A 21,615-nucleotide genomic window follows, 5' to 3' on the forward strand; every position below is an offset into this window, starting at 1 on the left:
GCCCCTGCAGCTTGCAGAGCCCCTGGCGAGAAGCTGGCCCTCCAGAATACTTGCTGAATGGGTGAATGCGTCCAGTTCACCAAGATTGGGGACGGGAAGCCTGAAGCTGCTGGGGACCAGTGGGGGCAGACAGCCTGGGATTAGACTTGATCCACAGATAATCCCCCAAATCCAGAAGCCACCTGGACAGCAGCCTGGGACTGAGCTCCATCAACGGATGCATGTTGATGCCGCAGCTGATTCCGTGACAGGATTTTCCAGGGGCCACAAAACGGCTCCTCAGAAAACAACTATTCTAATTATTATTGGAGTGCGACAGAGAAAAGGCTTGTCAATCCTTTAAGGGCAGAATCCATATGGGGAGATTAACAGCTGGCTCTCTTCTCCATTTTTACTTTTCAGCACTTTTATTACGGAAATTTTCAAGCAAAGAGAAGAGTGGAGAACACAGTAAAAAGGACCCCCCCCACCCCGTACCCATCCCTGAATTTTAACGATTACCAACACAAACCCAATCCCGAGTCATCGGTATAGTCCACCCCTTGTGAAGCAAATCCCAGCTATCATCTCATGTGCCGCCGTCAAGGCTTGGGTGAAGACCAATGCTCATTTCCGATTCATGGGGGGGCACCGGCCGCGGGCTCCCGTAGCCCTGCCTAGCTCGGTGTCTGGCACAGCCCCCAGCAGGTTCTGAACCTACGTCTCTGAAACTCGAAGCCGGACTGATTATGCGGCGCCGGGCCCTGCCTCCTCCGCTTCCTCCTCTTCCCGCACAGCGTGGGTCACCTCGGCCTCGTAACGCTCCTGACACCCCACCGGCAGCCCCCGGTGATGCGCGAGTGAGTGTCTCCGCGCAATGCCACAGAAAGCAGAGGGAGGCGCCTGTCACTTCCTCTTTCTCCGGCTGACTAACGCAGGGCGCCCGCCCCGCGCCTCCGGCTCCCCGGGGGTGTGGTCACAGCCCGAAGGGGGCGGGGAAATACCCATATTTGGCCTTATATGGGCAGCCACGTCACAGGCCGCACACTCATTCACATAAAACGCCGCGCTGCCGGCGGAATCCCCGGCTTCTGGGGCGGCGAGTGGCCCGGCCGGGTGCCGAGCGTTCGGGGCGGGAAAGAAGAGTTGAGCGGCCGCTCCGGCGCCGGGCTCGGTCGGCCGGCCGCAGCCTCGCGGGCCGCCCTCCCGTGCCTCGCCAGCGGGCACCCTGGCCGTGGGCACCTGCGGGGCGCGCGGCGCGCGACCGCTGGGCGGCGGCGGCATGAAGGTCACGTCGCTCGACGGGCGCCAGCTGCGCAAGATGCTCCGCAAGGAGGCGGCGGCGCGCTGCGTGGTGCTCGACTGCCGGCCCTACCTGGCCTTCGCCGCCTCGAGCGTGCGCGGCTCGCTCAACGTCAACCTCAACTCGGTGGTGCTGCGGCGGGCCCGCGGCGGCGCGGTGTCTGCGCGCTACGTGCTGCCCGACGAGGCGGCGCGCGCGCGGCTGCTGCAGGAGGGCGGCGGCGGCGTGGCGGCCGTGGTCGTGCTCGACCAGGGCAGCCGCCACTGGCAGAAGCTGCGCGAGGAGAGCGCCGCGCGGGTCGTGCTCACCTCGCTGCTCGCTTGCCTGCCCGCCGGCCCGCGGGTCTACTTCCTCAAAGGTGAGCGCATCGGGGCCGCCGATTCCCTGTCACCAACCACCAATCTGCCACCGCGCCGGAGAGTCCGGGGCTCTGGGGGTCCCCTCCTTGTGCGGGGCGCCGTCTTCGACCCCGGACCCGGTAGTCTCCACTTGCCGGAGCCTGCACGCTGGGGCTTGACGTGCGCTGGGGAGGGCACCGCCACTGTCAGCGCTCAGAACTTCCCCCTCCCCACTCGAGTTCCTCGAAAGCTCCCGGCGGCAGGTCCGCCGGGGTGGGTGCGGTTGGTTACGCTGCCGGGGGCGCCCCTTCTCGGAGGCAGGGGCCGTCGGCCAGGACTGGCGCGGGTCCCCGTTTCCCCGCGCCGGCTTAGCCGCCCTCGCTGGGGCCTGGGCTCTGAGTCTTTCTGATAGACAGATCTGGCGGGATCAGCAGGTCGCCACCCCCCGGAGCGTGGCGCCGCGGTGTCCCCTTTCCTCCCGCCTGGAAAATAAGCGTACGTTGGGTTGTCTTCACCGACCCCTCTTGCCTTTTTGACCCTGGCGAGTCCCTCCCCTTCCTTTCCATTTTATTTTACTGCTTTTTATTGTTTTCTTCCGGCCTTCCTTTCTCCCCTCCCAGACCTTTTTCTCTAGCTCAATTTGGAGCTGACAGCCTTCCCACCCTTTTCACCCCTTCGCTCTACCGCCCAGAGAAAACCCCCGCAGGGCTGGCCTCCTGCTGTCTCCCCGGGGTGAGGGGCGGTTGGCAGTCGTGCCAGGACTCCGGAGAGGTGCAGCCAGGACTCAGGACCTTAGCGGTGGAGGGGATTCCGTCGCCTTTGGTTTGGGATGCCCCAGAAGCTGCCCCACCAGTCAGCCCATTACACCTGCTGGAGAAAGGACTTGGACTTCCTGGTGGTGTGGTGGGTGATTGACAAACTACAGAGCAATGATTCTTGGGCCAACTCCTGTGACTTTTCCCGCCTTGTATTTGAGTCCTTTGTAACCTCGAATGTTTAAAAGACCTAGCCCACAGTGCAGAGATGAGGCTTCAGCCCAAGCTGTGCCCCAAGGCCCTGCCAACCCTGTTGCAGACGCCTTGAGATACAACAGTGATGTGGTTCAGAACTCGGGGGCAGTGAATGGAGGGTGAAGTCCTTGTTTTAAAACCATGCAATTTGGGGAATTTCACACAGTCCAGGCCAGGAGATCACATGGGCAGCCCCCCCCCTCCCCTCGTATTAGCACTTCTTGTAGACTGTCCCTGGTTGATTCCTCTTAAGGAGGAGACAGGCAGAAGATGCTCTTCCTTGTCCATCATCCTCAGCCCTCAGGGGATGGAGGGATGCCCTCCAAGCTCTGCAGAAGTTTCACACTTAGCCCCGGATTTTTTTTCTCTTCCTGATGTGGTTTTTGTCTCCTGTTCTTAGCAATGAATACAGGAAAAGCTACCGCCTCCCCAAGTATCATGAAAGATATGTTCCAGGAAACTCCTCCTGGTACTACCTCGGCTCCCCACCCCTCTTCAGCACTGGGTGGGAGGAGGGGGGGCATGCTGATGGTTTAGAAGTTACTGCCACAGGAAGTAAGCAGCTCTGTAGACTCACATCTCCGGAAAATTCATGTTTAAAAAATTTTTTTTTTTTTTTTTTTTAATGAGAGTAACATACACAAGTAAAATTTTTAAAGCACAAAGGCTCTACAATGAAAAGTGGGTTTTCTGCACCCCCTAGAACCTACTTCCACTCTCCGGAGACAGTCACCCACTATTTCTCTTGTTCGTCTTTAGGCAAGTTAATTTGCCATGAGTATCTTTAAAACATAGAATGGTTTTGTGTATTTTCTATTCATGCCTCTTCCACTTAACTCGATCTTGGGATATTTGTCCATATCAGAGCATACATGTCCACTTTACTTTTTTTTAAATTTTTTAAAATGTTTTTATTTTGAGAGACAGAGCACAAGTGGGGGAGGGGCAGAGAGAGAGGGAGACACAGGATCTGAAGCAGGCTTCAGGCTCTGAGCTGTCAGCACAGAGTCCGATTTGGGGCCCAAACCTGCGAACCATGAGATCATGACCTGAGCTGAAGTTGGACATTTAACCAACTGAGCCACCCAGGAGCCCCAATTTTACTTTTTAAACAAATCCCCTGGTGGCAGCTGGCTGGTTACTTTCAGCCTCACTATTTGAGGCAGTGTGGTAAAGTAGATCTTTGTCCAGATGCTTTGCATGTGCACTATCTTTCAGTAAAATTGCCAGGTTGATATTGTGTGTGTTTTAATTTTCAGTATAAGTTGCTTGATACTTACGTTATAACATTACTAAAATCTTAAGTTGTTGCCAAAGAAAATTTTTTTTCCTTATCTAACTCATGTCCAGATGTGAGTTCAGGTTTTATTTATTTATTTTTTTAAGCTTATTTATCTTGAGAGAGAGTGCACACAAATGGGGGAATGGCAGAGAGAGAGGGGGAGAGAGAGAATCCCAAACAGGCTCCATGCTGTCAGTGCAGAGTTGGATGTGGGGCTCCAGCTCACAAACTGTGAGATCATGACCTGAACCAAACTCAGGAGCCGGACACTTAACTGACTGAGCCACCCAGGCACGCCTGAATTCAGGTTTTAATCTAGTGGCATTTCAGATCTTGGGAGCAATGCCTTTTACGCTTCCCTTAATCCTCCTCTCACCCCCCCCCCCAAAAAAAAAACCCCGCTAAAATGAGGTGATGACCTAATGGCATTGTCAGTGTGTATTTATACGCAGTGTGCATGCACCTTCTCTGCTCCCCTGGTAATGCAATGGTGATCAAAAGCAGAATCACTCTGAAGAGGGTTGAGGCAGCCAAAAGAATTGCCTCGGCTCTTGCAACTCAAGTGAGGCACCAGAGAAGAATGTTCTGTCTCTCCATGCCTCTGAAAGGAGTGGGTGAAAGACAGAGACCCTCTAATCTGAAGGACTCCTGACCCCAGCTTGAAGAGACAGGACGCTGTTTATCTGGCCCTCAGAGCTACGCTGAGAATCTGTGTTGCTTGCCTTATTTTGTCAGTGGGCAGGCAGGACCCAACCCACACCCGCACCTCCTGTCTGTCCTCCTAACAGCCAACTCTTAAGTGCGCTATTTACAGACAAGAGATGGGGTGGCCTGAAGGCTTGCTTCTCTTTCCCAAGCCTCATTCTTGGGAAAGCTTGGGAACGCCTGGGCCACTCTTACTCCAGATTCCTGTTCCGTATCACTCAGTTTGTCTCCTGGAACCCAAAATGTTGGAGGCCCAGGCACAGGAAGTGATTTACTAGCTAGGGACACCTCTTACAGCGAAGCTGTGTGTCTGTGTGTCCGTGTAAGTCTGACATTCTTTCTGCCTCCTAGGAGGGCAAGGGCCTAGGGGCTATGGTTGGGAGGAAGGGGAAACTAAACCACAAACACCGCCACCTTCCACCTCCATTGCTCTCTGGCGTGGTCTTTTGTCCTGACTGACCTAGAGGTCCAGAAGCTCATCTGGGGAGGCCCAATGGGCTTTTTGTTAAAGTGACCACAGAGGAGATTTGAGTGTACTCACTGGGGGCGGGGGCAGTTCCAGCAAGCTGGGAGGAAGCAGTAATGGCAAGATGACTCATTCTAGGAATTGGCTGCAGCTTCTGGGAGGGAGCTGGAGACCGCCATGGTATCCATTAACCATTTGTCTACTGCAGGGGGTTAGAACCACCACATGCTTCACTGTGGAGCTGTAATAACACCAAGAGACAGAAGAAAGAGGGGACTTTGTAGAAAATACATGGCCTCTACAATGTGTATTTAATTGATGATTTGACCCCAAGTGAATTTTCTGGGTCAGAAAAAAATTAGAAGCAGGTTTTCTGGAGGCTCTTGGAAGGGCCTTAAGTCCTCTTGGATTGGGAGCAAGGATGTCCCCAAGTAAAGCTGGCCTATTCATTGAGGCTTCTGAGGCCAGTTTTTCATTTGGTTCTTAACCACTGAGTGCTGGGCCTTAGCCTTTTTTTTTTTTTTTTTTTTTTTTTTTTTGCATTAAAAAAATTTTTTTATGAATATAACTTGTTGTCAAATTGGCTTACATACATCACCCAGGGCCCATCCCAACAAGTGCCCTCCTCGATGCCCATCACCCATTTTCCCCTCTCCCTCAATCCCCCATCCACCCTCAGTTTGTTCTCTGTATGTAGTAGCTGAGACTTCTTTGTATACCCAAGTTTCTATGACTTGGTCACAGATAGGTTTTACCTTAAGTGACCCATCTGGAGAAGTTTATCATTTGAGGATATGTAGTCGTGGAGAAAGGTCAGGGAGGTGAGGTGATCTTCAAGGGGAGAGAGACAGTTCTTACTTACTGGGACTGAGAATTAAGTTCCAAAGGCCTTGGGTCTCCAGTTTGGTTTGGAAGTTAATTAACTAGATTGATTACTCAAAATCGGACCTATAGAGAGGATTGTCAGCAGTGTTCTGAGCACCTTGGGAGTGCGAAAGGGCAGGGTTGTTTTATTGCACTGTGTTTAAACCTCATATTGGCCCCCATTCCCTTATGAATAGAGAGGGTTCCGTCTATAATTCAGTTCAGAGCTAATGGGCTAGGGATGAAGCAAACCAATTTAGGAGTCTCTTCTTGCAAATGAATGAAATTCTGTATAATCACACCTGCATTTTAGACAAACAAGTGAAAATAGCTTTTGTTTTCTGGAGGGATTTGGTTAATATTTGCCAGATGTCGGATACATTTCCTTTCACAGTTTAAGCTGCTTCTGATAGATGCAAAAAGTTAATCATTGCCTCTCTGAACTGTAGCTTGTTAGAAGAGAGGGGAAAAAAGTGTGTGTGTGTGTGTGTCGGGGGGGGGGCGGGGAGAGGGGGGTGTAGCCCATTTCTATTCCAAAGCTATTAGTTGGCTTGGTTCAATTTTTCTGTAAGACCGGAATCTGTGTTAGCATAATATTCTTGACTCTTCCACACTTGGGGTATTGACTAATTGGGGGCATTTTCTGAAAGCCTGAGAAATCAATGCTAACATCTCTCTTCCTTTTTTGTTTTCCTTGCAGGAGGATATGACAACTTCTACTCGGAATATCCTGAGTGTTGCGTGGATGTACAACCCATTTCACAAGAGAAGGTTGAAACCGAGAAAGCCCTCATGAACCAGTGTGGGAAACCAGTGCTCAGCATCAGCTACAGGCCGGCTTATGACCAGGTACGTGGTGTGGTCTTGGCTGCTGACTCTGTTCCTTCCTCGGCACCCCAGCTCTTCCTCTCCCCGCTCAGCAGCACCGGTTCGTTCTTTTGTGGATCAGGGTTTTGGGCAGAGCCCTCGAGCTTCAGAGAGCTGTTACTTGCCAACTTGAGTTTCCATCCAAGAGTAAATGGGCTTCTTTCCAGCAAACAAGCTGACAAGAGCAAACGAGCCACAGGATGCTTGACAGCTTCTGGAGAAAAGGGGAAGTGAAAGATACATTATTATTAGCTGGCCTAGGGAGTGCAGAGAAGCTTCAAAATATCGGTTTAGGTTTCCTGAAGGTGTTTCAGAGCCGACTTTCAGGCTTCCTGTGTTGATCTTTCCTGATCTTTTCCTGAATTGTTCATGCTCTGCAGTTTCTACAAACCAGCCTAGTACCTGTCAAAGTGTGTCTTGTTATTTTTAACTGAAATGGGGCTGGGGGAGAGGTTGAGGGAGGGTCGTGGAGAAACAACCCTTGGGATGGCTAAGCAGTCTCTAAGGGTTTGTGGTGCTTACAATTCCATAAATTCAGAAACCAGAGCAGATCAAGAGATATTATAGAGGATTTAACACTCATTCAAAAGGGGGGGGGGTAGTTTCCTTCAAAGAATTTATACCTTCTGACAACTCACTAAAGGATGAAAATGTGGAAGGCTCAGTCTTCCACAGGGGTTACCTACAATGTTGGAGGATGGGCAAAAGGTGGGCAAGGTCCCAAATCTGGCAGAAACCAGAGATCAAAGCCCACCTTCCCCTTTTACAGAGGGAAAAAACTTGTCTCACAGCTGGTGAAATGAGCTATCTGCAAAGAATCCTGGCAACAGTAGGCCCAAACCTCCTCCCTTCTCTCAACTCTGGTTCTTTGCGAGACCTTGTTCTGTTTTCTACATGCCTTCTTTTAGAAAGGGGCCATCCTAGCCACCTGACCTGGTATGAGGAGCTTCTCAAGGTTTTCCCACAAAATAAGAATATATCCAGATCATAAAAAGGAAGACGTCTGACTGTTGTTTAAAGTGCCAGCTGCCTAGCATGAGCAGAGCTTTGCCCCTGCGAATAAACTTCCCAGTAAAGCCAAGTGACTTCCCTTGAATGGGATCCTGGGTCAGGGAGCCCATTAGCTTGGCAAGGTGCCACGGTTATTATTTTGTTTTTCTTTATTGAAAATACAGCCTATGATGAACCCTCAAGCTTTCAAGCCATGGGCATGCGGCTTAGCTGGATTCCTATTTTTGTTTGTTTGGGTGGTGTTTTCCCCTCACTTCTCAGAAAGTGAAAGAGAAACAAGAATTGGCAGGATATCATGAAAGCACAACAGACCTTTGGCCGAGAGGACTGGGGAGGCCCTGATGTGTCTCCAGGGTTCATCTGGGGAACCCCCTCGTGCTATTTCTTAGAAGCGCTTCTGCCTTGAGAGAAGCCAAGCCAAGTTCGTGTTAACCTTTGGGGTTTCTTCCTCTTGAGTCTAAACGGGATTCAGAAAAACAAAGAAACGTGGTTTCAGGAGTATGTTGATCTAGGCTATATAAGTAACTGGATGAGATCCCAGGCCTGGTTTGTCAGTGTTTTCCAGGCACTAAAAGGAGAGAGAGATCTATGTAGGTGCGTATAAAGTATTAAGTCCAGGGCCAGCTATTGTAGGTGCTAATAAAATAACTAGTTGTTACTTTTACTATCCTTTGTAAAATCCTCCATAACTTTCTTCTGATTAGCCAAACTGACCTTTGCCCAAACACTTGATTTCTCTGGAAAGAAAAAGCACACACTGCATGATGGGTAATTTGAGAATTGCCTGCTGCTGTCCCTCATCCTATGCCTCTTTCCCTACTGTGGATCTGGCTGAGTTTCCATTCTACTTTATTCCAGGACAGGAAGTGGAAACACGGGAAGCAGATGGATGATATGGGAGAGGCTCCCAAAGACGCAGCCACTGTCCCCCCTCAAGCACAGTGTTTCCCTCTAAATCGGGGAGGGGGGGCTCCCATTGTTCCAGTTTTGACTGGCTTGTCTTGCCACCCTGGAGTGCTAAGACTGCCACAGTCTAGCTGTTCCTTTTAACTGTGCCTCAGGGGAGATGGTCTCTGGTTCTAACTGGGATCCTCCTTAACGGGAATCCTGGTGTGTGGGTGGCCTTCCAAAAGGCTGATGTAAGCATCTTTCACAAACCCTCAGCGCTACCTGACAAAGATCAGGTGTGGGAGAAGCCCCTCTGCCCATGGCTTAACAGCTTTTCTTTAAGGATCCTGGGTAAACAGTGGTTGTTTTCACTTCTAAGAAGCATCCTTTTGGGGGCACATTTTAACATCGCTAAAACCACATGCACCTTAGGATCAGTGTCCTAGGTTTGATAAGATACACTATAGAATATCAGGACTGCAAAGCAGGGTTCTCATCTTGTTGAGTTTTATCTGCTTCCCTGAGAGAAAAAACAGGGCTTGCCCCAAGGTTAAAAGGCTTGCCCTGGTTCTGTCAGGGCAGCTAGAACTTGGGACATTAGCCTCTCGATTCTTCCCATTACTTCTCGTCCCCATCAGCACAGGGAAGCTGCTAGCATTTCCTGCCTCCTCAATCAATATGTGTAAGAAAACGAAAATCTTCACCGCGTGGGCTTTGCCGTCACTGAGTCACAAGGTAGCAATGTAGGGTAGAGAGTTGGCCGGGGTGGTGGCTCCACCCACACTGCTGGTTGAACTACCCTGGCTCTGAACTCTCTACCTGGAAACCAGAAAGGGAACCTCCCACCCTACAAGTAGGTCAGGCTTGTTTTGTTTCCTCTCCTAAATGAGCAAGCTAATCCGATATTCCCTGGCTATCCTTTGCCCCTGCTTCCAGGGCGGCCCAGTTGAAATCCTCCCTTTCCTCTACCTTGGAAGTGCCTACCATGCATCCAAGTGCGAGCTCCTCGCCAGCCTGCACATCACGGCCCTGCTGAATGTCTCACGGCGGATTTCCGAGTCCTGCACGACCCACCTACACTACAAATGGATCCCCGTGGAAGACAGCCACACAGCTGACATTAGCTCCCACTTTCAAGAAGCAATAGACTTCATTGGTAGGTTCAGTCATTCGCCCTCCGTTGTTTGGGGAGCCACCTAGGGCACCTGTTCTGGTTCTGACGTACTGATGGAGGCTACCTTTGCCAAGAAGAAAAACAAGCGTCTTGTCTGTGCAACCACCAGGAGTTGGAGCCGGGAAGGTTTGCAGCCACCAAAGACGCAGAGGGGAGGATTGGAGTTGCTATTAATAGGAGCTTTAATTTGCAAGATAAATGAATTAATATTTTATGGCAGTACTCACTGCCGCTCGTGTTATTTTTTCAAGCTGGGTGGGATGCGGTGTGTCCGTGCGTAATGCCCCACAGCAGGGAAGCAAGGGAAGGATAGAACCATCCCAACTGTGCTCCTACGTAGGTTGGGGTATTTTTAAAAAGCAAACAGAAGGATTGAGAGAGCACTGCTTAACACGCTGAGCCCCGAGGGCCCTGGCAGCTTTTCATGGTTTTTGGCAGACTGCTTTAGGGGCAATTTGTTTTGCATTTTCAGCTAATTTTGGATTAAAGATAGCATTTGATCAAGCTTCATGCTTTGCGCACAGAAAAGTTGTCATCTTTTGTACGTTGTGTTAGGCAGTTATCATTTCCTCCCCTGTGCAGGCCTGGAAGCCTCTGGCCCCTCTGCCCGGAGAGGGCTTTGGGCCCTGGGTCCCCACCTCTTCAGCATAACCTTGATTTTTCTCTCATTTGACATCTTCCCTTTCCCCCATCCCTCTTCCTCGGCTGCAAGGCTGACTTTTTGCTGTCTCAGACTTGCAAACACCACTCCCCAACCTCGTTGTTTTGCCTTCTTTCCCAGAGTCCTTCTTTCCCTTGAATATGCATAGCTGTTGAAGCTGAGATGTGATTTTCCTTATCTTGTTTGGAGGGCTTTTGGAGGGGGAAAGGCAGATGTTGGCCACAGCAATAACTACTTAGTGCGGGTAGCAATTAAAGCCCCCCCACCCCCCACCCCGCCTAGCTTTGGCCACCTGGTGCGCCCAGTGCTCATCGCACATGGTTTCTCCTCTACAGGAAACCCACTGGAAAACTCACCAGAGGCAAAAAGACCATGTCCTGGTCCCCTGAGCCTCTGGGCTGAGATGATTCCTTTGGCTCTCTGAGAGGCAGCCCAAATGATGGGTTGCGAGTGGGAAACCCTTGGCTTTGTCTCCCTGACCCTGGGAATGCCTTGCCCTTCTCTGCCAGTTATTTAATTACCTAGATAGCTACTCGGTGAGGTCATGAAACCCGCCCCCGTCCATTTCTCAGAACCCTCCTTCTCCATCCTGTGTGTTGTGTACATAACCACACAAACCGACAGCATTTTGAAAGCACAGGATGCTTTTCCCCAGACTTCTTGCCCTCCTGGTAAAAGGAGGGACTGAGGCCATACCCTGTGTTGACCTCCTTCCCAGGGGAAGGCCCTGGGAAGGTCACATGGAACATCAGCCCTGAGGGGTAGAGCGGAAGCAACACGCTCTAAGCCCTTTGTTTTCTTGGATACGGCACCGGTCAACTAAAAGCTAGCCTACAAGGAGCAAAAGAAAATCAGGAGTCATGACCCTGCAATCCTAGGGGTTGGGGTCCCCTTTGAACTAACTTACCGGGGCTTTATTTCTTTTGAGTCAGACTAAATTGGGGGTACCTCCAATGAGCTACACTGAGCGCGTCCTTTGGGATTTTCGTTCTGCTGGGAAAACTCCAGGGTTCCTCCCTGCCTCCTCAGAAACTTGATGTTTTAGATCTTGCGGATTCATTTACAAACGTCTCCAACTTGAGGAGGGAGGCGGGTAAGGGAGCTGACTTGATTTTCCCTTCAAAACCTTCAGTGTTTTTGTGTACTGTGGCCTTACATAGTGCCAGGTACATCATCGAACTTCCCGTGTCGTAATGTAATCATTTCCTCATTAGCAAGAGAGGGAATTGGAACGGCTGTTTTTCGTGGTTTTTAATTGGTGTGTGTATGTGCGTAACCTTTTGCCCCTCATTTTTAACTATCGTAGTTCTTTGGGGGAGAGGAGTGGAACAGGAAAGGAGGGCACCCCCTAGTCATATTGAGCTAAAGAATGCTGACTGATGGTGGTAGCTTTATGGCAGTGACTCCCATTGTTGTGCAAGATGGAGTTTGCGAAAGCCATTTATATCCTCCGGTCTAGTAAGCGTCACTTAGCCAGGGCTATAATTAGTGGCTGTGCACTACTTATTGTATGTTTGGTGGTGGGAACCCTGGGAGCTGAGCCAAGCATCCCGCCCCTGGCACAGCCAGAGACGGTGCCCAGCGAGGCTGACAAGCCTCTAGCAAGAGAGGACTACTGGGTCATCACCATAAGACTCAGATCCTGAGAGACAGGAATTGCTTTTCCAAGTCAGTCTTTGTACCTGGGACCCTCTCAGAAAAATGCGCCTACCCAATAAATTTGCACGCAATGTCAAGGATTTCCCAATGCCCTCTCGAAACCCATCCACGGGACCCGAGTTAAGATGGCATCTCCAGGAAGGGATGTGAGACTGCTGCACTCCAGGTCTGGCCTGCTCAGGGGCAGAATCTATGCAAGTATCCTGGCGAACAAGGAGGCACCTCTAAGGATAGAAAGGTCCTAAGTGGGGATAGACCTTGGTGGGACCCCAAAAGCTCCGTCCTCGCCAAGGGGCATCAGAGACTGTGTAGGAACCTCAGCTGTCGAACAGACGTGATGTTTTGATAACCAGGTCACTTTTGTGTTTAATGCTTGTATCTTGGCATTGCCTTTTGGGTTCCGGTCCCAACTCATCCTCACTGTCTTTTCTTCCTTCCAGACTGTGTCAGGGAAAAGGGAGGCAAGGTCCTGGTCCACTGTGAGGCTGGGATCTCCCGCTCGCCCACCATCTGCATGGCTTACCTCATGAAAACCAAGCAGTTCCGCCTGAAGGATGCCTTCGATTACATCAAGCAGCGGAGGAGTGTGGTCTCGCCCAACTTCGGCTTCATGGGCCAGCTCCTGCAGTATGAGTCTGAGATCCTGCCTTCCACGCCACAGGCTCCCTCCTGCCAAGGGGAGGCAGCCAGCTCTTCATTCATAGCCCATTTGCAGACATTGAGCCCTGACATGCAAGGTTCCTACTGCACATTCCCTACCTCGGTGCTGGTGCCAGTGCCCACCCACTCAACAGTCTCAGAGCTCAGCAGGAGCCCCGTGGCCACGGCCACATCCTGCTAAAACCGGGATGGGGAAACAGCCCAGTCCCAAGAACAACTGTGATTCTGCTTTCTAAACTCGTGGACATTTCATACCTGTGCAATACCGAAGACCTCACTCTGTCCCACTGCCCCACTGGGAGAGTGAGCACCAGGCTTGCAAAGGAACTTCACACTGACATCGGGGATAGGTTTTCGGGACCGAAGGAAGGCCAAGCCATCATGAGAGCACAGCGCGTGCCAACTACTGTACTTCCAGACCCCGTGCCCTCTCAGGACCGCCCAGTCCCTGTACCTCCAAGTTTGCCTTCTCATTTCAAGCGTAAGGCAATAAATCCCTGCAGCAGCATGGGAGAAAGCAGTTGCTAGACCGGGAGAAAAGGCAGTTACGAAGCCAATTCGTTTTGAAGGAAGCACAATTTCCACCTTACTTTTTTAACTTTGGCAGTCTCAGTATCTGTCTCTGTTGCTTCAGGGCATAAGCTGATCACCACCCAGTCGGGAAAGTAACCCTGCAGGGTTTGGAGGGACACGATCTGTGTGCTGCTTTGAACCCTCAGATGTTTTTGAGGCTCCCTCTTGGGGCCAGTAGAGACAAGCGGTTGAAGTAGGGAGACACTGACCTATCTGGGTGTCCTCTCCACTGTGGGTTCTTCCTGACTTCGGACTTCGCATGATTCTTACTCATACTTGAACCTTTCTCATTGCACCTCTCCTCAAAGCAACTCTTCTTCAGACCTTAGACCAAAAATCACCCCTTCGAGGTGGTAGCAGTGGGTGCCAAGGGAAATAGGGCACCCGCTGTCTGGGTCAGTGGCATTGAAATGGTCGTTTTCCCCAGTTTGCCGTCCTTCGTGTGTGCTTGTCTCGTCTCCGGTGACACACGTCTTCATCCCTGCCCCTGGGGGTTGTCTTCAAGCTGTGGACTTCTGGGGTTTACAGATTTTGTAATGTGGTACTTCTTTTTTGTCTGTAGGTTCTTTCTCCAGGGGAAAAGGCAATAATTTCCTAAAATCCATGTGAATGTGAAGAAAAGCAGTATGTTACTGGTTGTTGTTGTTGTTGTTGTTGTTCATATTGTTGTTTTTTTATAGTGCAAAATAAAAAGAGTAAAAAGAAAAAAAAACACTTGTTCGTCGTTGGTGAGTTGGGGTAAGGTAGGAATACATTTAGGTGGGGACCCAGCCTGTCTCCCTGGATCCAAACGAGTGCTATTTCCAAATGAGCACCAGGCCAGTGGTGATGCATGTGCTGCTGGAGGCGTGAGGCTGTGCGTCCGCCCATGAGCTGGTGATCTTAACGATACAGAATATTGCTTTCCGACCGAGAAGCTTCCCTGAGCTCACTTGCAAGTCCTTAGGTGAAAGCCACATGGAGAGGAGGTCAGAGCATTCATCCACTCAGGGCTCTTCACTCCCGTGAGTCCAGGCAAAGACTTCGCCTTGAACCTCAGATGCTTCATCAATGAAATGAGCGAACCGAGCTAGATGATCCTGAAGGTCCCTTAAAGCTCAAGGGCCCTTGGTTGCAGCAAACCAAGGCCAAGCTTGTGGTCAGCCTCCTAGTGTCTGGTACATGGGACACACTCAGAAAAGGTTGAAAAAATGGCCAAGTGAATTAGGTGACTGTTCACCATAAGTGCCTACTCCCCTTTTTTACCCTTGGAACTAAATCTTCCAGGTAATTCCTTCAATAAGTAGGTTTACAGCCAAGGCTGGATTGCCTTGCCTGTTGAGTTATTTCCTCTGTTGGTGGAGGAAGGAAGGAGCAATAGTGACTTCTCCCCACGCCTGAGAAGGCTTCTGCCCCAGCCTAACTCTTCGGGCCTGTTTCCTAGCCAGCACCTGAGATAGAAATTCCCCTGGTACTTAGTGGGAGTTCCAAACATACCCCTCAGGGGCACAAAGAGGCCACCAGCTCCCCCCTCAGGCACCATGTCTACAAATAGCGAGATGGCAGCCTAGCCCGGGGTAGCCCAGCCCAGCTCTTTGTAAACGTCTCAATTCAAAGGCTTTGCTTGAGGCCTTGCTCTCCACAAGCCTTTCCTTTTCCAGACTCCCTCTCCACAGTTTCCTTGGAAAGTCCTCAGGTAGGAATGCCACCCAGACTAGAGAGACTGCATTTCTTTCCTTCACCCCATGCCCCTCATCTGCATAATCCAAGCACGGCTTCCACACAAAGAAAGCAGAGTGAAGAACATTGGACAGGGAAGGGGTGGGGGGGGGGGGGGGCCTGGCTCTCACCCCGCCCCTAACTCCAGCACTGTGGAGCTAATCTCCAGCAATCTCGCTGGACCAAACTTGTCCAGGGCTTGGTCTAGTTGATGCCTGAGTTCCTTCCCAGGCTTCAAATCCCTGAGGTTCTGCTCAACCTTGGAACGTGACCCAGAAGCCTGCCCATCGTGCAGGCCTGTCAAGGTGCTGAGTGGCTGAAGGGTCTCAGGCAGGGAGCGCGGGGGGCCGGGAAGCTGGGTGCAGGCTAGGGTGGTGCGCTAAGCTGCATCGAACTTGCTGACATTTGCTTTATTGCACTAAAGTCTTTCTCTGAAGGTTAAGTCCTCCAAATCAGGCATATGAGGATTGCGCCTAAGCTAATGAGTCACCGGAGGGTAAGCCAAGTGAAGCCCCACAGCTGGGGATGGCTTTTGACTCTCACTCCCTTAATAATCTCATTAATTACACCTCCATTTGTGTCAAAACCAACTTCACACTGGTTTCCAGGGCCGGGTGGGGAATTAACGCTGCTGGTGTCCGGTTCCTTCATCCCCAGAGTTTGAAGAAACACCCTTCTTGGTCTCTAGCAATGGTCCAGGTAGAGATGTGTCTGGGAGGATAGAGACGTTAGTTCTCCCCTATTCTGTTCCCCAGCTGGGTCTGTGGGTAAGCCTCCTGAGTCCACTCTGGCTCCTGAGCTGGGCCTGATGGGGGCAGAAAACGTGTGAGCAGTCGCACACCAGTGTGCTGGCAGAAGCCCCGTGTCCCCACGGGTCTCCTTTGTGTGGCGACCCCGGGGAACACGCTGCCCAGGTTTCAATACCCTCAAAGGCTTTCTCTCTCTGAACTGCGGTGGTTTATCTTCGGAACACCGTAAATGAGCCCATCACCGCCCCGTTTCCCTCCTTGCTTAGGCCACTAGGCGGCTCAGAACAAATTATACAATTTGTACAATTATACAATTGTCTACAACAACTTTATGGCGTGCCTTTTGGGTATTGCCTCCACCCTGTTTCCTGGAAATAAAAATTTCCCAACATTCTTTTTCTTTTACTTCCATTTCCACAGTGGCTTAACAAGCAAACAAAAACAACCGCTGGGTAGGAAAGATTAAACATCCCACAATGCATGTACAGAATGAGGTGGTCAGTTGATACGTGTGAAGAGAAGCCTGTGTATCTCCAGGGCTCTGCCCCCATCTCCTTCTGAGGATTCATCCACGGGACTGGGATCCCTTGCCTTTTCAGTAACCCTGCCCAGTTCTATACTCTTTCTGGAATCAGTCCTGTCCAGAACCCAAGCCCGATGGCTAGGCCCCTCATTCCTTGTCTCTGCCTCTCTGGCACTGCCCTCCACTTTAGCCCTGTATGCTGCTGCTGGTAACTTCTTATGGGAAGAACCCTGGAACAGATGGACAGATTGCTCAAAGCCACAATACAGCCCCTCCTGACCTCCTCACACCGGAGGTGAGGGATGTGACTCCAAGCCTAGATAACCATCATTGGTCCATCCACTTAACACTGAGCACCTGTTCTAGCGAACCTGGGATTCAGTGGAGGAACGAGAGCCGAGCGGCCCCACCCTCATGGAGTTCACGAGTACTAATGACTTTCACTGGACTTTCTGTCCCAGACTGGAGCTGGCCTCTGAAGTTGGACCGATGTCTCCGGCCCCACACGATCCCCTTGCCCAGCTCCCCTCTTCTGGGCTCCAGCTTTATCTTCTCCCATCTGGCCCCAGCATACTCCATGCCCAAGCTCCCTGGATATGGCATCCTGTACACCTGGCTGTGTTGACCCGTGCTAATAACGGAGCCCTGCCTCGGTGCATCCCTTAGTTTCTCTTGTATTGTTTAACTTGTTTTGAACACTGCATTCGTCTTGGCCCCACCTCCACCCTCACTGGAGTAAAAAAAAGAAGAGAGTTTTTAAATTAACAGATATTTAAATATTTAAATATGGGGGTGCCTGGGTGGCTTAGTTGGTTAAGCGTCTGACTCTTCAGATGGCTCAGGTCATGATCTCGGGGTTTTGTGAGTTTGAGCCCCGCATGGGCTCTCCACTGACAATCACAGAGCCGGCTTGAGATTCTCCCTCTTTCTCTGCTCCTCCCCCACTTGCACTCTCTGTCTCAAGATAAATAAATAAACTTTGGGGAAAAAAAAAAAAAAAAGAAGAAGAAGAATAGAGTTTCTATTGAGCCCTAGTCCTTTCTCAGTGATTTGGCTAATAGCAGAGGTATGTAGTAAGCACCTACTATGCACCACAAACCAAGCGAGGCGGGCACACAGGCATCATCAAATGTAATCCTCACTGCAGCTCTGGACAAATGTTTTTTGTTATCTTCATTTCCAGTTGCACAAACTGAGCCTCAGGTATTAGGTCACACAGCTGATAAATGGTAGAGCGAAGATGAAGCTATTTCACTGCTCTTGTACCCCTCTGCGCACCTGGAATATGCAGGAGATGCTTTTATCCATTGGGCTTTTGTTTGCAAGGAAAGGTCCCTTCAGGCCACATTAAGGAAAAGTGTTTGTGGATAGATGTAAATAGCATCTACCTGCTCTTGACACACTGGCTTTCTGACGGTCACTAAACACGCCACATTCCCTCCTGCCTCAGGACCTTTACACATGCTGTTCACCCTTCCTGGAACACATTTCTCCCCTAAATTCACCCTTCAACTAAATAACTCCCACTGGTCTTCATGTCTCAGCACAACGTTCTCCTTCCCAGGGAGGGTCTCTCAGGCTCCCAGACTAGGTCAGATGTCTCTGTTCATGTCTCCTGGCTCCCTATCTATATTTTTTCTTCATATTTCACCAAAGTTTAAAAATTATTCATTTATCTGTGATTATTCTATTAATGGCTCTCTTCTCCAGACTAGAAGCACCGGGAGAGCAAAGATTATCTTTCATTTCAAGAGGGACCCAGCAAGGGCCTGATTTATAGTGGATATTCAGTAAGTACTGGTTGAATGAAGCGGTGAATAAACAGAAAACCGGGAAGGAAAAGCCCTTAGAACCCGAAGCTGGGCTCTCCATTTCCCTCAAAGGCTGTGCTATCCTCTACACATAAGCTCCTTGACCCCATGCCATTTGCCAAATCCTCCCCAGACCTAGAGGAAACAAGTTTCCTACATTCAATGACTGCTACCCTATTGGTCAGAGTTTATGTCACCACATCACCCCAGTGGTCACTGCTCAGTTACTCTAGGGTCAGGTGCCCATCCTGGGACCAATCAGTTTCCTCTACGTTCAGAAACCTGTCTAGACCAGACTCCCTGAGTTGGGCTGTAGATAGGGCAGTTTTGGCTAGAAGGGGCAGGGATCCTGCCATGCACTTGGCTAACTTGCCATGTAAAGTACTCAATTAATGCCAGTAGACTGAGTATTGCATAAGAAGACTGCCATATAGCTTGGGCACAATGAAATTCAACCCTACCGGTCTTGTCTGACTGCCAGTGAGCACCCCAAGGTGATCAATTATGATACCTAAATTTTATACTATGGTAGTATTTATTTATAGTGGTAAATCAAATCACTTCCCACCTACATACTTACCACCATTCACTTATAAAGTTTACAGAAACTGAGAAGCCACTAGGTGGGAGTTCAAAATAGACCCTTGAAGCATCTGTACAGTTTTCATTCTGGGCTTCTCCGGCAGCCAAAAGAAAATGTACTGCTTGAGAGGAAAAACCTCTAAGATAGCAAAGCCTCGAATATATCTCTATGATAGGACGATGAAAAAAATGTATTTCCAGCCTATGAGTAAAAGGACAATAGACTTAGAATCAGGAAGCTAGCTGCCAGATCCAGGGAACCTAACTACCCAGAACCTTTAAAAAGATCTTTGAAGGGCACCTGGGTGACTCGGTTGCTTAAGCACCTGACTTGGGCTCAGATCATCATCTCAGGGTTCGTGAGTTCTCATCAGGCCTCGCACTGGCAGTTTGGAGCCTGCTTAAGATTCTCTCTCTCTCTCTCTCTCTCTCTCTCTCTCTCTCCTCTCTGCCCCTCCCCTGCTCACTCTTTCTCTCTTTCAGAACAAATAAATAAAAATATTTTTGAAAAAGCACTTACAATTGGCAGGCTGCATGCTGGGTATTTTGGGTACTTTCTCTCTCCAAAAGGCCACAAGACCCCAGCAGAGTAGACTTTGTTAGCCCTGTGTACAGATGATAAAACGGAGAGATCACAAACCCAGCCTAAGGTTACATAGAGCCCGTGGATGTCAGAGCCAGGATACCCAACCTGCATTGGGCCCCCAAAGCCATACTCTTTCCTCTGCACTGCTCTGTGCTCCAGAAAAGGAAATTCAAAAGCATCTCAGTTGTGTGTCCATATCTATGTACCTTAAACGTGGTCATGAAATCCGTTTGTTCTTGAGCACAGGGTTTCTAGAGATCTCATTGTAAGAGCTCATTCACTTGACAACCCTCTCTTCCAACATCACTGAACTGTTAGATTTGGGAGTTGAATTTCAGGAAGGACGTGGACAAACTGGTGTGTTAACAGATAACGGACAATGAAGGGATTGGAAACTGTGTTATATGAAGAAGAGTAAGGAAAGGTAGTGATGCGTGACCTGCAGAGGGGAGCCAATGAATTGTCTCACTGAAGCTGTATAGAGTGGTGTCTGGGAACTCAGGGGCTGGAGTGTCATAAGCCTGGATGTGAATTCCGGCTCTGGCATTTGCTAAATGTGTGGACATGGACAAGTTACCTCATGGCTCTAAGTCTTGAAGTTCTTATCCATAAAAGGGGTGGACTAATTGAGTCTACCTTGTGGGTACAGTTTGAAAGAGTAAATGCGATGAGGAATAATTGTCTACTATGAAGTCAAAGACACAGTAAATCTTCAATGAATAGTGGTCATGGTTATTAATTACAATAATTACAGCATTGAACTACCCACTGGTGTGAAGGCTGGGCAAGCAGAAGTGGGATTTCTGTTGGACAGGTTGCCATGAGACGATTCAAGACTCAGGGCCTTTGCACATGTTCCTTCCTCTGCTTCCTTCCTTTCCTTCTTCACCTACTCATTTATGAATCTCTGCAGTGCATGATTTCATTTTTTCAGGGAAATCTACCCAGATTTCAGGATTCTGTATTAAATGTTCCCCTGGTATCTATACCTTCCCTTCAGAGTGCTATCACAATGGGAATTAAATAAGGATGTTCATTCTTTTTAAGTTTATTTTATTTTGAGAGAGAAAGAGAGCATGTGTGCAAGAGGGAGGTGGGGGGAGCAGGGAGAGGGAGAGAGAGAATCCCAAGGAGACTCCAATGTGGGACTCGAACCCATGAACCATGACCTGAGCTAAAATCAGGAGTTAGATGCTTAACTGCCTGAGCCACCCAAGCACCCTTGATGTTCATTATTTTTAAAAATCAACTTTATTAAGGTATAATTTACATAGTATGAAATTCTCTCATTTAAATGTTATAATTAAATGACTCTTGACAACTGTATATATACAGCAATGTTAACACCACTGCAATCAAGATATAGGCTATTTTCTTCACCTCCAAAATTTCCTTGTGCCCCTTTGTATTTACTCCTTTTTCCCTACCCCAGCCTCTAGCAATTACTAGTATTTTCCTTCACTATAACTGTGCCTTTTCTAGAATTTCATATAAATGGGATCAGATAGGATGCAGGTTTTTGAGTCTGCATTATTAACCTGAGCATAATGCATTTAAGGTTCATCTATGTTATCATGACTACTAATAATTCATTTCCTGGGGTGCCTGGGTGGCTCAGTCAGTTTAGCTCCCAACTCTTGATTTCAGCTCAGATCATGATCCCAGGATCATGGGATCCAGCCCTGCATTGGGCTCCACACAGAGTGTGAAGCCTGCTTGGGAATCTCTCTCTCTCCTTCTGCCTCTGCTTGTGTACTTTCTTGCTCTTTAAAATAAAAAAATAAATAAAAATAAAAAGATATATAAGTATCAAAAAATAATTCATTTCTTTTTGTGCTTTAATAGTGTTATATGGTATAGATATGCCAACATTTATTTATCAATTCACCTACTGATGGACATTTGTGTTGTTTCCAGCTTTGGGCTGTTATGGATAAAGCTGCTATGGACATTTGTGGACATGTTTCTGGTTATGTGGTAAGTTGCATTCCTACCATTAATGAATGAGAGTTCCAGTTGCTCTATATTCTAGCTTATAGTTGGTATTGTCAGTTTTGTTGAGTTTAGCCATTCTGGTAGTACGTAGTAGGTAGTGGTACCTCACTGGATTTTTTTAGTTTATATTTCTTTCTTTTTCTTTTCTTTCTTTCTTTTTTTTTTTTTTTTTTGGTATTCAGGCATTTTATTAAGGAAGGTATGTAAAAATATAGTGAGCTATGGAAATTT

General features: G+C 49.2%; 1 protein-coding gene across 1 annotated transcript; it reads left to right on the top strand.

Moving 5' to 3' along the window:
- Window positions 1–1,053: 1,053 nt before the first annotated feature.
- Window positions 1,054–14,152, top strand: DUSP5 (dual specificity phosphatase 5). Its single transcript, XM_019459407.2, has 4 exons — window positions 1,054–1,640; window positions 6,648–6,796; window positions 9,650–9,869; window positions 12,648–14,152. The coding sequence occupies exons 1-4, from the start codon at window positions 1,262–1,264 to the stop codon at window positions 13,046–13,048; spliced, it is 1,149 nt and encodes a 382-aa protein (XP_019314952.1). The 5' UTR covers window positions 1,054–1,261; the 3' UTR covers window positions 13,049–14,152.
- The last annotated feature ends 7,463 nt before the right edge of the window (window positions 14,153–21,615 follow it).

The sequence above is a fragment of the Panthera pardus genome, unplaced genomic scaffold (assembly GCF_024362965.1).
Source record: "Panthera pardus isolate Hobbes unplaced genomic scaffold, ASM2436296v1 HiC_scaffold_22, whole genome shotgun sequence".
NCBI classification, from domain to species: Eukaryota; Metazoa; Chordata; class Mammalia; order Carnivora; family Felidae; genus Panthera; species Panthera pardus.